The sequence below is a fragment of the Lissotriton vulgaris genome, chromosome 1_1, assembly GCF_964263255.1.
Source record: "Lissotriton vulgaris chromosome 1_1, aLisVul1.2, whole genome shotgun sequence".
NCBI classification, from domain to species: domain Eukaryota; kingdom Metazoa; phylum Chordata; class Amphibia; order Caudata; family Salamandridae; genus Lissotriton; species Lissotriton vulgaris.
In genome coordinates, this window is record NC_141685.1 from 1,714,649,324 (window position 1) to 1,714,669,971 (window position 20,648).

General features: G+C 43.8%; 1 protein-coding gene across 1 annotated transcript in view; it reads left to right on the forward strand.

Moving 5' to 3' along the window:
- The window catches only part of LOC147751102 (uncharacterized), a 44,359-nt gene extending 27,545 nt beyond the window's left edge, over window positions 1-16,814 (forward strand). The window contains 3 exon segments of the mRNA XM_086932624.1: window positions 12,072-12,175; window positions 13,814-14,867; window positions 16,785-16,814. Of these exon segments, the coding sequence (XP_086788750.1) occupies window positions 12,072-12,175; window positions 13,814-14,867; window positions 16,785-16,814 (1,188 nt within the window).
- Window positions 16,815-20,648: the final 3,834 nt, after the last annotated feature.

Genomic DNA, 20,648 nt, shown 5'->3' on the forward strand with positions numbered 1-20,648 from the left:
AATATAATTATAACATCAACACCTACCAATGGAGATTTTTCACTCGTTTTTTTCTTTTTTTCTTTATTTCACCTGAAAGGATGGTTTCAAAGGTGTAAGGTGTGAAATACTTTTTTACTCCTTCTCACGTTTAAACCTATGAAAACACATGTATTACAAACGTTTATTAACAGGAATCCTATGTGTATATATGACTACACTTTACTAACAGGTCAGGGTTCACTATTATTTACCAGAAGTCTAATTACCTGACAGAGTCTGGGCCAGAGTTTTAGTACATCTGAAAGGATAGTTCAGTTCTTTCACAGCTTTTCTCGTTTTAAAAGCTTACACCCTGTTTAGAGATCTGTTGAAAACAGAGAAAGGACGATACGAAAAATGTAACCAGTATACTAAAATACATCTAGTTAATGGTTGCATCGTGTTATGAACCCACCTTGGATACTTTAGCAGTTAAAAAGTAATTGCGGTATCCAACATCGAAGGTAAGTAATCCCGATGTAGATACAATCAATGCAGCATAAAACACGGCGTCTACGAGTGCCGGATAGTTATCTGGGCAAATGGTAAAAAGAAAGGGAAATGATAAAACGACAGAAATAAGCAGCGTAGATATGCGAATAGCATGGGAGGATCTATAGCTAAACGTACTTGTCATTAACTTTTTCAGTTCTTCATGTAGACTCGATCGCTTTCAGATGCGTGATGCGTTCGGGTCTCAACAGAAAAAACGGAGGGAGCCGGACAACAGCAACAAACTTCCGATATATCTGGAAGACCTGCGGATACAATGTAGCATCGTGAAGCGCATGTGTATTGCGTTTCAAAGATGACAATTCCTACGTTTAATAAAAGCAGACAGTAACAAATGTTAAAAGCCGAGCAAACTATATTAACTAAGCCGGGATATATTTCTGGATGGTGTGCATAGCTCCAGTGCGCGTCTAGAGGAGAAAGCGGCTTACGTCGTTCTCTCACTATTGTATTACAGCGCATACCTGTTTTCTCGGTCAAGACGAACGTGGTCAAATGGCGGCGATTCTGTCCGTGGTTAGTGAAAAGGATGAAAGGCGTAGACCTATAGGTCTATATATAGTGAGTCCTAATACGTGGTTGAATATGGCTCCTCCTGTTTTAAAGGGGCCCTATCACTTATATTGTGTCCGAGTCAACAACACATATAAGTGAAATACCACTATGCCTTGTGCTAACAGGAAGTCCGTAAATCCCTTTGGATTACCTCTTACTAAAGCTCATATTTATTCCATAGGAAAAAGGAAAATTCTACACGATAAAAAACGAGAAAAAAAAGGATTATATATATATATGAATATAGTGGTAAAGATACGCGAGGGAGATAATAAAGACTCAAATTCAAATATGTAACAAAACAGGCTCATATCATAGACTCAGGAACAGTCGAAGCAGTATCTTTTGACAATTTTATATAATAGCATTCTCCCACGGTAGATCAAGGTTAAGTCCCTGATTAAAGGTTCCAAGAGTAAAGATCCAGTAGACCTCTTTTTTCTTTCGTATTTTTTCACCTCCTCTTTCCTCTGGCATGTGAATTTTTTCTAGCATACACCACTTCATCTCTGTTGGTGTATGTTTATATTCCACATAATGGTTGACCATCGGTGCCATATGTCTCCTTGTTTTAATCGCAGATCTGTGTTCTGTTAGGCGTGTTTATATTGCTCGAGCAGTTTCGCCTACGTATCCTAGATTGCATGGGCAAACGATTAGGTAGACTACGTTCCGAGTATTACAGGTGCAGAGCTCCTTGGCCTCAATGGTAACACCATTGAAGGTCAAAGTTTCTCCAGTCATGATGGATTCACAAGATTGGCAAGAGCCACATCTTGATGTTCCTTTTACACCATTTTTTCCATCTGTTGATTTCTGTATGAATGGAGCGTTTGTGGGATTAGAGAAACGAGACCGGCCAATTAGATCTTTTAAATTCCTATTCCGTCGATGTGCGAACATAGGCTTTGTCAGTTTATTTTTATCTTGGTTTATATTTAGCAGATGCCAATTTGCATTAATTACCTGGCATATGGTCGCATTCATGGTGGAGTGTCTGGTAATACAGACTAGTCTCTGTTCTTGTTTTTGCTTCTGGGATTGTAACAATGCGTCGCAATCAAAAAAACGCGCCCTTTTATAGGCTTCCCTCACCAGCCGGTGGGGGTACCCACGCTCCAAGAATTTTTCCTTCATTTTGGATGACTGGGTATCGTAGTCTTTTAGGTTAGTACAATTCCTTCTTACCCTTAAGAATTGCGAAAAAGGTATACTGTCTTTCTGACACCTAGGATGGTAACTTTTGAAGTGTAACAGCGTATTTCTAGCTGTTGGTTTTGTATATAAGTCGACTTCCAAGCGTCCATCGTCATTACATCTTATGTAAATATCCAAAAATTCTACTCTACATCTATCTGTGTGAGCAGTAAAATGTAAGTTGTTGTCAGTCCGATTCAGCCATGTCAGGAAGTCATTTAGAGTCTGTTCCCCATCGGTCCATACAAAAAAGATGTCATCAATGTAACGGTACCAATGGGAAACAGACTCGTAAAAGGGGGCAACTTCATTGAAAATGAATCTGGATTCAAAGAGTGACATATAGATGTTAGCTATGGATGGGGCCATAGAAGCCCCCATACTTACACCCTTTGTTTGCAGGTATAACTTGTCTCCAAATTCAAATACATTTTCTTTCAAGGTCAGGGATGGACATTCCTCAATGAAGGATTTTGAACAGGGGATGTTGTGTTCATCAATGAACCACATTGTTGCGGTGATGGCTTCAGCTTGCGGAATATTACTATACAGAGATTCGATATCTAGGGTAACTAGTATATCTCTATGTTTATTGAAGGGAAGGTTTTCTACTTTTAAGATAATATCTCTTGTGTCTCTAATATAGGAAGGTGTTAAAGAGATATAGGGACGTAAAATTTTATCTAGATGCGTGGAGACAGCCTCCAGGGGAGTCCCTAAGGTAGAAACAATCGGCCTATAGGGGGGGTCTAACTCATTCTTATGGATCTTAGGAAGACCATAGATACAAGACACCTTCTTTTCTGATGTATTAAGGAATTGAAATTCTTTTTCTGTAATAATGCCCTTTTCCTTAGCCTTCACAGTTATCCTATTTATTGTTTTCACAATTCTTTCAGTTGGATTGATGCTAATTCTTTTATAAAAAGAAGTATCATTGAGCATATTTATCATTTTCATTTCATATTGAGTGGTATCTAATAACACGATACCCCCTCCTTTATCACTACTTTTGATAGTGATCAATTTGTTGTTGTTTTAGCTCATTCATAGATGTATGTTCTTCTTTTGTTATATTGTATTTTGGCTTTGGAATAAATCTAAACGCATTATCCAAACGGTTGATTACTACTTTTTCGAATATAGCAGTTTCAGGACCCATTTGGTCTAGGGTTGGAGTAAAATTGGATGGAAGGGACACTATATTCGAAACTCTATTATCTGTATGTAGATGTTCACTTTCTAAAAAGAATTTCTTTAATCTGATCTTACGGAAGAATGAATGGATGTCTTGATAAATTTCAAACAGATTCACATTAGAATGTGGGACAAAGGATAGGCCTTTGGAGAGAAGAGATTTATCATTAGCTGTTAGATTGTGTAGGGATAGATTGAAGATCGGTATCACATCCCCTGTCTCCAATACTGTTTGTTTCGGGTCTCTAAGTACTGGTGAGGTTCTTGGGGGTATTGATGACTCTGGTACTGGCTTCTTGATGAATTCTGGAACGTCACTCTCTGGCGTCCCCTTCGTCCCCCACGCTGCCCTAAAAAAGGTTGACGTTGGTTCCTACGGCTATTTTGTGGGATGTATGGACCCTCCTCTTGGTATGCCATATCATTATCTCCATCAGATTCGGGGTCAGACGAGTCAGAAAAAGTATTTATTTTCTGATGGGGATTATAGCTAATTTCTCCCTGTTGATAGTCATTTTTGTAGAAATTTTCCCCTAGATAAGGATATGTACGTTCTATAGTGTAGTACCAGGGTCTGGCTGGTTTCCAGCGCTGCGCAATGTGAGATTAACCCTGTATTTTTTATTGCATCAGCATTTTTGAAAAAGTCCCTCAATGTAGCCCCTTTATAGGCAGTGACCACTGGGACTGCCATGCCGAATTTTATGTCGGGAGATTGAGAATGGCAGAGGGTGAAAACACTGATGATGTTTGTCAGGCAGTAGTGCCGTGGGGGGTCTGGGGATGGGTTAGAGATAGCTGAGCATGTCCTGGTGTCACACAGGTCTGAGATGTGTCCAAAAGTGGGGCTTCCACCATGTCCAGGTTATCACAGGGGGACTCTGTCCTTGTGTGTTTGGTATGAGTTTTAAGTTGCTCTTTCCTGACTCTTCCTGACCTCATTGCAGGGTTGAATACGGTTGACATGAGTAGGTATTGCACTTCACCTCTGTGGTATAACAGAGAACTAGAAGACTAGAGGATAGATGCTATCCACATTAGCAGGTTCCCAACCTTTTCCCTGCAGTAAGAGGTTTAGGAGGAGATTGGGGATTGGGGAGCATGGGGGCGGTCTCTTCAAAGGGAGGTGGAAGGCCTCAGAGGTGCTCACTGGTGGGTTGCACGCCTCTATGCCTCTCACCCCTATGCGGCACTACATGCACTCACACACACTCACCGGGTGCCTTGAGGTGCCTTGGGTTGCAGAGAAATGCTGTTGTATGTTGAGTGCCACCGATCTGGCCCCGTTTTCTATGCAGCAGGGAAGCAGGCGGAACCAGTGATTTTGGCAGGCAAATGGGGCACACCGGGGGACCGCAAACTGCACTCGGTCTGACCAAGTGATCTCCGCGGACTCCTGGGCTCGCTCTTTCACAGCAGCCCGCTGTGGCTGCCGGACTTGCGAGGGTGGTTTGGTGTGCAGAGAAGTAGCTGAGGAGGGGGGGCCGGGGGACCACACTTGTGCGGCACCACAGCACACCCACACCTAGCTTCACTGGCTTAGCCCTCGCACCAGGAACCGGGGACTGAGCGCTAAACACCGACTACTATGGCACCAGACTCCAGGCTCTGGGTTTCGGCTTCGCCTTAGCTCCTCTGCTTCAAGCTCCTCCAGGTGTAGCTCCGGCTCCGACTCAACTCTGCTGTGCTTGGCCAAAAGGATGTGGAAGGTGTTGGAGATGTTTACAAAGATCAATTTCACTATGGTAGCTTGTGCTGCAGGCCTTTTCCACCCACCGCACAAGCTGCCATAATGAAATCAATGTTTTGGGCGGTCGCATCCGAATTACGTTGTTTGAACTGCTGACCTATGGTCAGACGGTTCCAGACTGATACCGTGCCGACAGACATCGTAATCAGCCCCTTTATTTTAAAAAATGTATTAGCAAATATACCAATGATACTAGCAACTAAAATGAATATATCTAAAACAGGAAACATCCTTTAGGACGAAGCCGGAATCACTCTGTGCCTTAACAGCGCCGGCAACAGAACAAATGCATCTTTAGCATACATTTGGTCTGCACAAAGTCTGTTACAATGACTTGCTTTCGAGGGGCGCAATGGTGTTGTGGTGTTGGAATTAAAGTCCAACACCATCCCTACTGTTGTGCAGACTGTAGGGGGGATAGTAAACTATTCCTATATCCAAGATCCCCCAAAGCAAGTTGTTAAAATGACTTGCGTGAAGAACAAATGTGTGCTAAAGACGCATTTGTTCAAATCATGGAGCTCCAAAGGCATGCATGAAAAACGCATTTGATTCCATCATACATTCATCTTAAACTAATTAAAATAACTATATTACTGAAACAATTTGAAAAAAAACAATATTCTTCAAAGCTATATTTCTTACCAAAAAATCCATATTCTTTGACAACAATATTCTATACCACAATATTTTTGTATCACAATTGTTATTTTCTGATGCTTTTGAGTTCCAGAATTTTAAACTCGATATTCTGACCAAACACCCAGTATCTCATCAAACACATGACCATAACAACCAGAACAGTGTCCATGACTGTATATAATGCAGAGTAATTCTCTGTTAGTCCTCTTTGTGTGAATCATAGCATAAAATTCTCATCCTTTGTATCCCTTTGATCTTCATTGTTTATCCTCGATGGCAGAAAGAATAGAAAATTAATGAACACATATCTACACGTGATAATGTCCAGTATTTGATGCTGATCATCTTAAACAAAATCGTACAAACAAATGTTACTACCAACATCATCTGAAAGTTTGAAACAAGTTAAAGTCTTATGCCAACATAGATCAATTTCCTTCTTCCAAACCAGGAGGTAATCTGCAAGGAAGTAAAGGGGAGATAATCTTCGCATTCATGTCCTTAAGAGAATTGAAATTTTCCTTCATGCTAGCTAGGAAATTGTTTATTCTGTGTCAAGACGGGAGGCTTGATTATGCTTATTTAAAACTTACTTTTCACCACTGAAGCCAATTGTGCAAATTGCTTGAAAAGAAATCTCTAAAAGTCAGAAGACCAGTCTGTCATTCATAAGACATCTTCCAACCTAGCTCCTAAGATGCAGGCCTTAGAATGCATCACACGCCCGGCCAAATGGACAGCAAACTTGGAGATATCAATGCTTGCCTCTTGTATCAGCCATCGCGCCTATCTAGACATAGTGGGTGAGGATACCACTTGATGAGGTTGGTAATTTATTTTATTTTGTATTTATAAAGTTTTGTACAGCATGGACATGACCCCAAAGTGTATCAGAGCACTTCACATTTTGGTAGGGAAGGAAATAGTAAAGGGAAAATGGCAAAGAGGGTAACACAGAATATCATATTTAGCTAATGTGATAGTGTACTAGGAGGAGAACAAATTTAACTTAATAGGGTACATCAGACAACCCTGAGCTTCACAGTTGTTAAACCAATAAAGACCGTAGTCAGAGGGGCATTGAGAAAACAGAAGAGCCATAACCTTTTTAAGACATTTTTACTTCATGTTTGAAGGCAGCCATGGAGGAGATTCTGCGGACTTCCAGTGGGGGAGAGTACTAGATCTTCGGGCCGAGCAAGAGAAAGCTCTGTGTCTCGTTCTCTTTTTATGAAAATTCTGAGGTTTCAGGAGGAGAGAATTTACACTTCTTGATTGCCTCCCCCCTCCAGATAGATCTAGCTTTTGAGCCAGGTAACCGGGGTTTTGAATATGGACGGCTTTGTCTGTCAAGCAGGCAATCTTTAGCTGTATTCTTGCTTCGTACGGCAACCAACTTACAGATCTTAGGCCTGGGGATATGTGAACATTTCTTTTTGTACCCGTAATCAATCTAGCAGCGGCCTTCAAGGAAGCCCTAGGTGGGGTCAGAGTATGTTTGGGGAGTGCACAGGGCGTAGTAATGCCATAATCTAGCCTCAGCAGGACAACACTTGAACCACCTGCTTGAAGTCACCTTGTGGAAGGAATGGCTTGAGATTTCGAAGAATCCTCGTCTGGTGGTTAGCACCCTTGCACATCTTACGAATATGATTCTTCATGTTTAAGTGCGTGTCCATGGTGATTCTGAGATATTTAGCTGAATCAATGATGTGAGGGGAGCAGTTGAAGGCAGTGAGTTGTTTTATCCAGAAGTCTATCTTGGGGGTGTTATTAGGAGAAGATATGAGAAGGAATTCTGGTTTGGTGGTGTTGAGTAGGAGGTGGTTCTCAGTTTTCCAGTTTTGGGTTTTCATCAGGGTAGAGTTGAGTGAGATAAAGTCTTCAGAGGAGGTGATTTTCAGGGAAAGTTGGTGTCATCCGCATACATATGAAAAATAATGCTCATGGAGTTTAGCGCTTTCGCTAACAGTTCAAAGAAAATATTAAAGTGTATGGGAGATAGGGCAGACCTTTGTGAGACCCCCATTGAGGCTGTAAAGGGTTTGGATAGGGATTGATTCACCTTGAATCTTTGGGATCTATTATGAAGAAAGGACGAGAACTATTGCAGTACCAGACCGTAAGGGCCCATCCTAGGTTCCAGAATGCCAAAGAGGTTGTCGTGAGTAACAGTGTTGAATGCAGATGAAAGGTCAAAGAGGATTAGGAGGCAGGATTTGTTTTGGTCTAGCATTTTTTAAATGTCATCCATAATGTGAGTGAGTGCTGATTCAGTGCTGTGACCACTCCGAAAACCAGATTGATGTTGATCCAGGAGCTAGAAATTCTCTATGTGAGTGTAAAGTTGCGATTGCACACATTTTTCTAGGAGCTTAGCCAGAGTGGGGATGTTAGAGATGGGGCGAAGGTTATTGAGATAAGGTCTGTCTGCAATATGTTTTTGAAGAATGGGTGATACATGAGCTGCTTTTAGGCATTCGGGGATCATGCCTTGTGATAATGAAGCATTGACAATCTTTGCCCAAAGGGGTATGAAGGCATCCTTGATTTCTTTGAAGACAGTTGATATCAGCAAGTCACTGAAGTGATTAGATGGGTTGATACTAAGAAGGGTTTTATAGCTGTCTCTTTGAGTGAGGTGAGTGAAAGTACACCAGGTGGCTTTGTTCTTGGTGCTAATACTAACTGGCTTGAGCCTCTCAGAGAGAGCAGGAGAAGACGCAATCTCATCTGTTGGAAGAAGGGTCTTCTTAAATTCAAGGTCAATACGAATGAGTTTAGTGTTCTCTATAATGAAAGCAGCCAGTTTGTCGCATGAAGGAGAGCTGTCTCCTGAGTCAAGGTGGTCGGGAGCTTTCGCTGATTGTTGTTTGACTATTTCAAAACATTTCTTGGGGCAATTTTAGGCTTGAATAAATTGGAATCTGAAGTAGCCGGCCTTAGCACTCTTTATTTTTTTTATTATAGGAACTCCTTACCGATCTAAGGACTTTTAGATGAACCGAGGAAGCTTTGGATCTCCAGGAATGTTCAGCTGCCCTTAAGAGGCGGCATTCAGAGTTTAGTTTGTCATTGAACCAGGGTTTGGAGACTTTGGAAGAGGCATTTTTTGTTGTAGAGGTACTATGGAATCCATGATACATGAGATAGTGGAGTTATAGAAGTCAGTGAGCTCATGCACATCAGTCATGTCATCTTGGGAATACAAGGCGTATTTACATTTGGTTCCTAGAACTTCCCTGTCAATATTCCTGAGGTCCCTTTGCCATTGTTTAATTTTCTTCGGTGGATCCCTCTTCAGGGACACCTCCCTGTTAATAAATAAGAAGATGCTGTAATGGTTGGACCAATCACAAGGGGTAATGGCATCCAGTGTGATGGTATTTACTTTTGCTGATGAGGTCCAGAATTTCTCCTTTGTGATGAGTTGGCCGGTCACAGAATTGGGTTAGCTCCAGAACCAATAAGAATTATTTTAGGCAGATTACCGCTTGGTCCTTAGGGTTAGCCCAGTGAAGGTTGAAATCACAGAGGAAGATTTGGGACACTAAGGGATCATCATTGGAAGAGATGATTTCCATTAATTGTTCAATGAAGAGAATGTTGTCTCCAGGAGGGTGGTAGAAAGTATGGAGTTTGCAACCCGGGAGGTGATTACTTGAGATGTTGAGACAAAGGTATTCTACTGAGGTGGAGGTCTCTGTGTGGGAAACCAATAGTGTATTCTGGTGTATACAAGCTAGTTCACCACCCTGCTTCTTAGATCTGTCCAGACGGATTAAGTTATGTCTAGGAGGAACTAAGAGGTCAAGGATAGGGGTGGAAAAGGATTAAGCCATTTTTCCGTGAGGATGATGATATCTAGCTCATTGTTTTGGATGAGGCCAAAGATATCAGAGGCATGTTTACTGGCTGATCTGCAGTTGAGTAGCCCACATTTCAGCCGTACAGGCGTGTGGGTTTTATGAGTCTGAATGATGTTCACTTGCTTGAGATTGTCGCTATTTAAGAATCTGAGGTTGTTACAGGGTTCCCTGTGTGGGTTGGCATAAATGGCTTGAATTTGGGCCATAGGAGTCTTGTACATATCTAGAGTGATAGAGTAAGAAAGGAGTAGATTCTCGATATCACTGGTTGCAAGATCGACCTTAATTCTTCTAGGGCGGGAAGGGGCGTTAGGGAGAAGTACGGTTTTCGAGATAGGGTGCCAGGAGTGCTGGTCAAGGCCAGTGATTGCGCTAGCGGGGACTATTGGCAGCTTTCCTAAGGAAATGAGAGAAGTGAGCAGGGGTATATGGTCAAGTGAGAGGGCTTTCAGTTCATGGAGTTCATATGAGATAAAGTGCAATTGAAGAGATAACTCGTCCAGATGCGCAACCAGGTCTGAGTATTAGTTCAAGGATAGAGGCTGAGTGGAAAGCTCTGATGGAGAGGAGGGGCCTTGAGGGATGTCTGGATGGTCTGAGGCAGAAATGCGATGGTCCGGAGGTGAGAGTGTGACCTTAAAATCCTACAGAGTCCCTGTTCACTTGGAAAGAGTGTCTGGGGAAGGTTGGAGGGTGGAGGGCCAGTTGTGTTGTGTAATGGAGGTGATCAAAGGGAGGTTGAGTGTGTTTGGATGAAAAGAGATCCTGGAGGGCAGTATTTTGTGCTCCACCAGCAAAGATGGCATAAACAGTGGGGCCCTGGAGGGGAGAGCATCCAAAGAGAGAAAAGGCGGTAGAAGTGAGGAGACATCCCGACTCGGGAAACACAGTGAATCTGGTTTGCGATCGGCGAGATGAGTGATACATAAAGCCCGCAATCCATGTGATGTCAATTAACAATTGTTTCACCCTCATGGGGCAAAGTTCATGAGACACCCTCTCAAATTCTTGCAGATAGTTCACCACACATAGCTTGGGTGAATCTGTAAACCCATTTTAACATTTGGATGCTTTTTTTTAAGTCTAAGGAGGAGTGGGATTCAGTGCCATCTTGATCCTGGGCTGACCATTGAGCCCGAAAACGGGAGCAGTTTTCCAGATGATTCCACCAGGTCTTTTACTGTTTGTAGCCTGGAACCCCAACAGTGGCAGCTTGCAGTAGGAGAGCTGTGGATGGTGGGGTGAGGTGGGGAGGGGGAGGGGCAGGGTGTGGGGGGTAGTGGAGTCGGACATACCACGTTCATGAGTAAAGCAAATAAATAAATAAATAAAACTATTTACCTTGCACTCGCTGCATCACCAACTCGGTCTTCAGCCAATTCTTCCCTCTAGTGTTAAGGTGAACATTAGTTCAATCAGCATCTCCAGTGTCTCACATCTCCTTCCTTCCACATTATACAAACTACATACCCCGACTGCTCTTATCCTGTGAATCTCCAATTGATGTGTCCTTCCTGTCCTCACCACCTACTCCAGCATCAAGCTTCCCATACTTTACTCCTATATATAGACCCTGAGGCACCTGATGTAATTCTTATATGGAATGATCCCATTCCTCTTCCCAAACACCATCCCTGTCCTCCCTCCAGCTCTTTATCACTTCCTGATTATTCTGTCCAACAGCATCATACTTCTTGCAAAAGCAGTCTCAAAGCTCTCATAATTTGTGTCCACACATAATTCCTGTTCACCAGAGAACACACATTCCATCTGCCATCCCTTCAAAAATAACACTTGCGGCACCTGAGGTACAACCATGAGCCAAGACTCAAAAGAACAAATGCACCATAGATAGTATAGCCCTCAGTAAACTTATTGAAAGCCTTAGACTCTCAAGCCTAGTTGACAACTATGGCTGTTGCCAAACCGAAGAAAAACTATCCATCCCTACCATCCAGAACCACTGATAACCAAATCCATGCAGACTTCTCTTAAATAAAGAGCCCTCCAATTTTACTCAGCCAGTGGCGTAACAAAACTTGAGGGGGCCTCCCTGCAAAGTGCACGGAGGGGCCCCCTTACAGACTTGCTCAGGAGCTTTTAGGTCAGTGTACTGTGCTGAAGGGGCCACCTGGAGCTTGGGCCACTGTGGGGGCCTTTGTTACACCACTGTACTCAGGTATACATTGAACACCAATTAAGTCCATTGTTCAAACCCACTTAATCATCACTGCAGTGTATGCTTCACATTTGCCGTTCCCTAGCAAAACACTGCCTACACTCAGATACTATTGCAAACCTCAACTTATTCATCTTGGTTTTGACAGAATCCTGGCTCAACAATGCTTCCAAGAATGTCCTCAACATTCTTCTACCCCCACACTACTCCATTGTGCTTTGTGACCGCAATGATAGACCTGGTGGTGGTGGGGTATTCGTGATTCACAAAGACACTCTAAGCTGCAAATGCCTTCCCAATGTTCACTTCTAGTCTTGCTAGTGTCTCTCGCTGGAAATCTCAGCCCCAAACCTTCCTATCTCAGAATGAATATTACATACCACCTTCCAGGTAAAAATACTACATTCATTGACGAATGTATGGATTTGATATCAGAATGAAAGTCATATACCACCCTCCAGGTGAAAACAATACATTTGTCAAAGACTGCATACAATGTATGTAATTGCAACTGGTAACCACATCTTCCTCTGGAACTTTAATCTGCACTGGGGTGAAACTAACAAAAAGATGTAAAGCTATTGTCATCCTTCCTCAGCGACAACAACCTGTGCTGACACTGCCTTAAAGTCATCCACCACAAAGGCTGAATCTCATCATCCTAAAGGACTTGCTGATGACTCCATTCCAGCAGATTGGTCTAACCATTTTTCAATTGCCTTCACTTTTTCATTTGTTGACAAGAAACGTTTGTGGCAATTTGAAAAGGAGAGGATTTGGTTCTGCTACACTGATAACATTGACATTACTGCCCAAGCCTATATAACTCGCAAGACTGTCTTCAGTTATGGAGAGATGCTTAGCAGCCGTGGAATTCTTCGTCACCAATATGTGGACTACCCCCAGATATATGTGAAGTTCTCATCACCAAATGACACCATGCTTCCTACCAGCAGTGAGGACACAGTCTACAAATGGATGTCAAATCACCATTTAAACCGTAACCCAAACAAATAGAATTATTTTGATTGTCCAGAGAAAATTCAGCCTCCCCATCCAAGAATGGTTAGAATCCTGTTCCCCCCTTAATTGCAGACTGACCATTGTAGAGAATTCCAAATCTCTGGGATTTTTCTTCACTGACCGTCTCAGTCTTCATAAACAAATCTTAGACATGCCCATGAACCCTTGTCACCAATTCAGACTACTTTGGGGCATCTGACACCTCATCACAGAGCAGGATCTAAAACATTCAGTTCATTTACTGGTCCTCTCCAGCCTTGAATACGGTCTGCGAAAAACTCTTCTGTCATTTCTGAGAGCCATGCTCCAGACTGCTTTCTTACAGGTCAGAAGGGTGTCTCTCAGTCTGGGGTACTCTGTTATATCCCCCCGCCAACACTGCATCTACTTTGCATGACTTCATTGACCTCATTTATGACCTCTCTAACTCCCATTCCAGGCTACTAATTTTGGACGATTTTAACTTGTGGCCAAATGGCCCTGCACATCTCGCTTACAAGGAGTTATGCCAGGCCTGCTGCAACATTCAGCTGCAACTCCTGGTGCTCTCTACAACTCACTTGAAGGGTCATATCTTGGACCTAGTGTTCGCTGACAGCATGCAGGTGTCAGTGAAGGGTATTTCGCCCCAATGCTGGACGGACCATGCCTTGGTCTCTTTCTCCCTTCTTCTTGCGCTGGCCCCTCGGACGCTGCACGGTCGCAATCATTTAAGGTGGGTAGACCTTTGTCCAGGCTTGCAAAAGCCTCGGTCCTGCCCAGCCTTCTCCCTGTTGAATTTGCGCTGAGGGAGAATGTGGAGGAAAGCTACAACAATCTATGTCAGCAAATCTCGAACTCTTTGGATTCAGTCGTTCCTTTCCGTAGATCACGGGACAGGCAGGAAAAATCTAAACCTTGGTATTCCGGCGACCTACGGCAGCTGAAACGATGGTGCAAACGGGCTGAGAGGACCTGGAGGAAGCACTACTTACATCTAGATAAGATCACTTTTAAGCTCGCTCTTATGGAATATAAAGCACTGATTAAATGTGTGAATGCCGTCTACTTTGAGGAGACCTTGAATCATGCACCTAACAAGTCACAGGCCTTGTTTAGGATTTTTAAGGATCTCTCCCAGCCGGCCTGTGCCTCGAAGAACATCTCGGCTTCCCAGGCCTTTTGCGACTCTTTGGCAGCCGCATTTGAAGCTAAGATATCTACCATATTGAGCGGCCGTACTCCATTGGACCCCCAGCCCCGGCCACCCCGTAATGTACCATCTAACCTGGATGACTCAGAAGCTCTGCTGGCTCTGCCTCGGCTGAGCAGTTTCTCTGTCCCGAATTTTGACAATTTTTGCCGACTGGCACTGACGGTGTCCTCGGGTTCTCCTATGGACCCGCTTCTTCATAAATTTTGGAAGCTCTTTCATGGGGAAATCTTCCTCCCCTTGCATTCCATCTGCCTTCAGTCTTTTGAATCTGCCCTGGTCCCGGATTGTTGGAAAACAGCAGTGGTGTCCCCCCTCTTGAAGAAGCCTACCTTAGACCCCACTTGCCCGGAAAATTATAGGCCCATTTCACTCCTCCCTTTTCGGGTTAAAATCATGGAGAAGGTGGTTACCCAGACCCCGTCCAGATACCTGGAAGCTAACAACTATCTGGACGTGGCCCAGTTTGGGTTCCGCCCAGTGCATGGGACGGAGTCGGCTCTGGTGGTCGTGTTGGACAAACTTCGTTCGCGAGTCGACACTGGGCGAGCAGCGTTTTTGGTGCTGCTCGACATGTCGGTCGCGTTCGACACGGTTAGCCATCCGATTCTCATCAGGAGACTTGAGGAGGTTGGAGTAACACAGCTGGCTAGAGACTGGCTAGTCCCATACCTCCATAATAGACAGCAAGTGGTGGCCTTGCCGCCTTTTAGATCTGGCGTGCGGAAGGTTGGGCAGGGGATGCCCCAGGGCTCTGCCATCAGCCCAATACTGTTTAATTTGTACCTCCGACCGCTTATCCATCTTATTGGCACTTTTGGTAGGAGGGTGGAAGAGGCGGTTGCGTTGGAGACCTTTCATCGCTGTATGTCAGATACAGCAGACTGGTTGTGTTCCAATTCACTCCTGTTCAACAGGTCTAAAACAGATGTGATGTACTGTTCCACTGACCATGTTCCACGCTCACTGCCAGAGGATTTCTGGCCTTCCTTCTTTCTCGGATCAGGGAAAGCAGCGGACTCTGTGCGAAATCTGGGAGTCATGTTTGAGCCCAATCTTCAACTGGATAGGTGGAGGGGTGTGGCTCACTGGTTAGAGGCGGCAGACCCGGAAGCAGAGGACGGCCCAGGACCAGGGTTCAATTCCCGACGCGGCAGGGTCGTGAACCAGGGTCAGCGGACTCGATAATTCTCACCTCGGTGCCTACTCTAACCAGGGATCACACTTGGCAACCCTGGGCATTAGCTTGCCTCATCTCCACAACGGCCCCTCACAAACGCAAGGGATGCCTGGTTTCACCTTGGAGATACCCAGGAGGGAACATCTCACAGGGAAAGACAGGACGGGTTCCCCAGCGGTATATAGCGCCAGGATGCCTCTGGGTAGTAGTGCGCTTTACAAGACACACACATTTACATTTACATAGCTTTGCCAACAAGACCGTTGCCACTTGTATGGTACTGCTTCGCATGCTGCACAAAGTCCTTCCTATGCTCCCAGTCCCGGCCAGATCTGAGGCGGTACGGGGGATCATACTGAGCAGGTTGGACTATTGCAACGCATTGCTTTTGGGTGCACCGAAGAACTTGGTCGGCAAGCTACAACGGATTCAAAACATGGCGGCTAAGTTAGCTTTGTCCCGTCCGCGTTCTGCTTCATCCACTGCGGCGCTGCGTGACCTTCATTGGTTACCGGTCCAACAGCAGATCCTTTTTAAGGCCTCATGCCTGGTCTTTAGGGCGCTGTATGGGCAGGGTCCTGGCATGCTGTAGAATCTTTTCTCCTGGTACACTGTTCCACGTACCTTGCGCTCCTCTTCCGCTTACCTGGCTACGGTTCCCAGGTTTCAAAGGTCAAGGATGGGCGGCCGTTCCTTCAGCTTCGCTACCGCCAGTCTTTGGAACTCTCTCCCGCTCCATCTAAGGGAGCATGAGCGAACTCCCTCTCTTTAAGAGAAATCTAAAAACTCATCTCTTTCCTAGAGTAGTGTGATCTTTATGACCGTGTGCTAGTTTGTCAGTCAAAGCGCCAGGATACCCTTTGGGTGACAGTGTTTTGCGCTATACAAAACTGGAATACATACATACATACAGGTCACAGGAATTTCAACCACATCACTCCTATCCTTTTCACCCTGCAATAGCCCCGATCAACACCAGACACTCCCAAATCTGCACACCTTCAGGAACAGCATCAGACATGGCTCTTTGGCTGACTCTGGGCTGTAAGCCCCCCAGATTCTTGAGACCCTCACGAGTGAGTAGCCCACTTCACAGTTCCCTGATGGATTGATTGATTGATTGGTTGAATTGAAACAATAGCACAATTTAAGACAGCATGTTTCACTCATAAAGCTCTTTACAATGCTACACTGTTCTATTTAGCTTAAAAGCTTTACGTCTCCAGCACCCAGTAGGGCTCGAGGAATGTATGATCGCTGCTTCTAGAACCACCAACATTCAAGGACGAACATTACACGAAACAAGACTTCTCTGGAATTGACATAAGGATTTGGAGCTCCCTCCCATCGGACCTAAGCATTTTGGTGAATCATCCTACCTCCAAGAGGGAACTCAACATCCTATTTCAGAGACACTCTGAAGAAAAGTAATATTGTCTTTAATGTGATTTCTGCTTTTGATTAAGTTTGACTTCTCTGGCGTATCTGAGTTGTAACCATTTTTTATAATAATCATTCACATGCTCGACTTCCTGGTGCTATGTAAAGTGCTCTTTTCTATTACCACACATTTCCACAATATAAAACGGCAAAAATAAATAAATAATATCACTTTATAGTGGAACTTGGAGGCAGAAAGTGGAACCAGGCACGAAAATGCCAAATTTCTGCTCTCACTGAATTCCACCCTGAGAGACAGCACAATGTCTCTTACTATGACATAAGAACCAATATCTGGAGAAGAATGGACCTATGGCAGCAGGAACCTTACCATACTGCTTTTTATTGTAATCTATTGACTGGGGGCCTCATTTATGTGGCCGTGCGTGCCTTTTACGCCGCCGGTGCGTCACTTTTTGTGACGCACCAGCAGCATAAAAAAGGTGCCTTGTTGCACCATATTTACAAAGTGACGCATCTAGGTAGATGCGTAACTTTGTAAACCCCTGCGCTACATTATACCTACACCAGGTATAATGTATGCAGAGGGGGCATTATGAAGGAAGAAAGGGTCAAGAGTTGACGCAGTGAAATCTCTAAGATTTCACTGCGCCACTTCTAGGACACAAATGCATCAATTTCTTACGCCTGCCTCACAGCAGGCGTAAGACTGACGCAGGCCCTTTCACATGGGGCTTGCCCCATGTGAAAGGACACATTGCTGGAGTTGCGTCACTTTTGTGACACACTCCAGCAATGCGTCACTTTTGCGCCATACAGATACGTCAGAAATACTGACTTATCTGTAACTCCTTGCGCCATGATGGGTCATACTGTAAATATGATGCATCATTGGTGTCGCGAGGAGGGCACAGTGAAAAGTGACGCATCGCTGTTTTCACGCAGCGATGCGTCACTTTTCATAAATGAGACCCCAGGTGTTTTGGGGCAACATAGTGCAGCACAATAATGTGTCGAGAAAGGTTCTTTAACATATCAGTGCCTGCAAATTACACATACACCTACGGCAGTCTTTCATTTCCCATTGTCCTTTCAGCATCAATTTCCTCCTTCACCATGCAATCAATGCACACACATTATTCTGAAAAAACGAAATATGCATTTGGTTTAATAAGGTCCTGCTTAATTTAAGAGGTGCTGTTGCACCTACATTAGCATGAAAAGTACTGTTCTGCAAAGAGAGGCAGCGTCCCCTCCAAGCCATACATCTTGAGATGCTTAATTATAGATCGTGTTCAGCAATGGATCGGGCAGGATTCTATAGGTAAAGACAATGGTGACGAGCAGCGCCAGCTTAGCAAGAGGCATTGTTTGCTGCTCGGTCCTCAGAGCTGATGAAAACGCTGTGACACGTGACACACGGAATCTCCTCCAGTGAGCTCTCAAACAATGGTTAACGGGGGAAGGGCCCATTGTGAAAAGGATATTTTACTACATGTTGGCACATTTCTGCAGCAAAGCAGACAGGTGTATTTAAATATTGATAAAATGCAATTTGCCTGACTAGATTTGCATGTGAATGTAGCCTGTCTTCTTACTGGCAATGTCCTTGTGGCATTCACGATTTCATTCTTTTTTTGTTTAACATGTTCAGTAACAAATTACAAGATGATCTAAAAGCATAAAAGTTGCCTCTAAACAGAATAGAAGAAGCGAATGATGTTCGAGTGTGTGAATGGGAGACAGCTAAGGACGGTTTCAATCTTGCCCAGGTTTTCCTTTTTCATGAATGTTTTTTTTTCTTTTGATATTCAGCATGCTTATCAGGTACTTCCTTGAATGGTTGAAATTAAATGTGAAAGAAGCAGAACCATTTACAACAGGTGAATGTAGATTTTAATTTATCAAACAAAACATGTAAAATGAATGATGGATATAGTCAAAGGATTTCACTTTGTGCAATGGGTGACACGCAAAGTAGCTGCATAATAGTATTTCTGGCGAATAGTAAAGTCTTGCATCAATGTCTAATGAGCGCCAAGTGGTGAACACCCTTCGATTGCCTCAAGCTTCATAAGACTCACAAGCTTCATATGCTAAATTTAGGACTCATGCCACACTTGTGGTAAAATGTATTGACACAAGCATAGTGAGGGGATTGTGTAGGCATGATGTTTTATTTCCTTGATGTAATGACTGCAACCCACAAGTTTAAACATGCGATTTCATCTGAATTATATAACTTTGCTGAAGAAATGGATCATGCAGAGATAGTGACCATATTCTACAATCACTAACATGCAAAGTTCATAACTAGGTAGCAACTATCAGGATAAATGGGAGCTATAAACAAACGCAAAATTAGTAATCTGTACTTATTGAATAGGCTTGGTCATGTGAAAACATAAGAATTTTTAGGTGCTTGGTTGGGTATTCTGAGGGTAAAAGGATTATGCTAATTCAGGTAAGGTTAAACGGTGTCTATTTTAAGATTTCCAGCACAATAGTTCAACTAGGAGTCCATAATTTGACATATTTCGTCTGCACTCCACAAGCTTTATACACCAGTTCTTCCATTGCAGTACAGAAATTCATGCCCTATTCCATTACTCCATAGAGGGAGAGTCCACCTTTCGCCGGTGGCACATCAAGTCCCTTTTGGCAATCAGGAGATCAGTGGCAATGAGAATGTGGGAATGCCTAGGACCAGCCAATTGATCTATAATTCCCACAATCATTACTCTGGGGTCTAAAACCAACGACCTCCCCTCCACGTCACCCAGAGCAGCAGATACCATGCACCAGTATTATTTCACTCGGGGGCACTGTCATATCATGTGAAAAGTATGTACCAAGAGGGAACCACACCTTTGGCAGATATGGCTTTGTTTTTCCCCATTTTCTGTAGGTGTGAGGGATCATAATACTGCGTGTATGAGTATTTAAGGTGAATAAGACGTAGGTGTTCAAAGATGACTAGTACTCATGGTGCCATCTTCCAGTCATCATCATCCATCTCACCAAGGTCAAGTTCCCAAATTTCACTCAGTTTCAAACTTCAAACTTTGTGTTGTTAAAAATCTGTGGGCAGGTCTTAAAAGGACTAAATACTGTAATTTCGCCACACGCCACCCAGCTAGGAGGTGTCTGTCATGTCCCATTATTAGAAGCTGGCTAGCATCACTGATTGAGCAAGCTAGGTGCCCCACCTTCGCTGAGCTGTCAAAGTGCGTTTCGGCTACCATTGAATGGGCTTAACCATCTCTTGCCAGCACAACAGCTGGATTCTAGGCCACTGGCATTGTTCTAGGGATTGCCCAGCCATACAGTATGTGAAATAAATCAAATTTGTCCAACATTTCCAATTATAATCTTTTTGGGGATCTTTTCTGTCCACAAATATCCAGTTATTGATAGGAATGAGCTGGTAAGCCCAGTATTAAAGCCGAACATCAGCAAAACCCAGCCCTCCATCGTAAGGCGCTCTCTCACTTAGTGGGACAACCTCACACCAGAGGAAACAACTAATCACACATTGTAACTCCATAAAGAAGGTTGGTGTGAGTTAAAATGGGTACTTTTGTAGAGAATAAAGAAAGCACTGCAAGGAGATAATTTTAAATAGCGCAAAATAACCCATTACTGTGAGTGAGAGATACCCAGGAGGCGAACTATCTCTTCAATTTGTCTGGGAGAAGAACGATATTCAATTCACATCCGCGTTGTTGGCTCTCCATTATTTTCATATACAAAATACTTGAAATGGTCACCCAGAGTCTGAAAGTGTGGTAAGGCCAGGAGAGAACTGTGACTCTCTTGTACTCTGAAACCTGGTCACAGATCAGGCTGGGCATGAATAAGGGCCTAACGTCACCAATCTCCACAGGACGCAGGCTAAAAACAGGACGAAGCTGGCCCCAACATTGTTC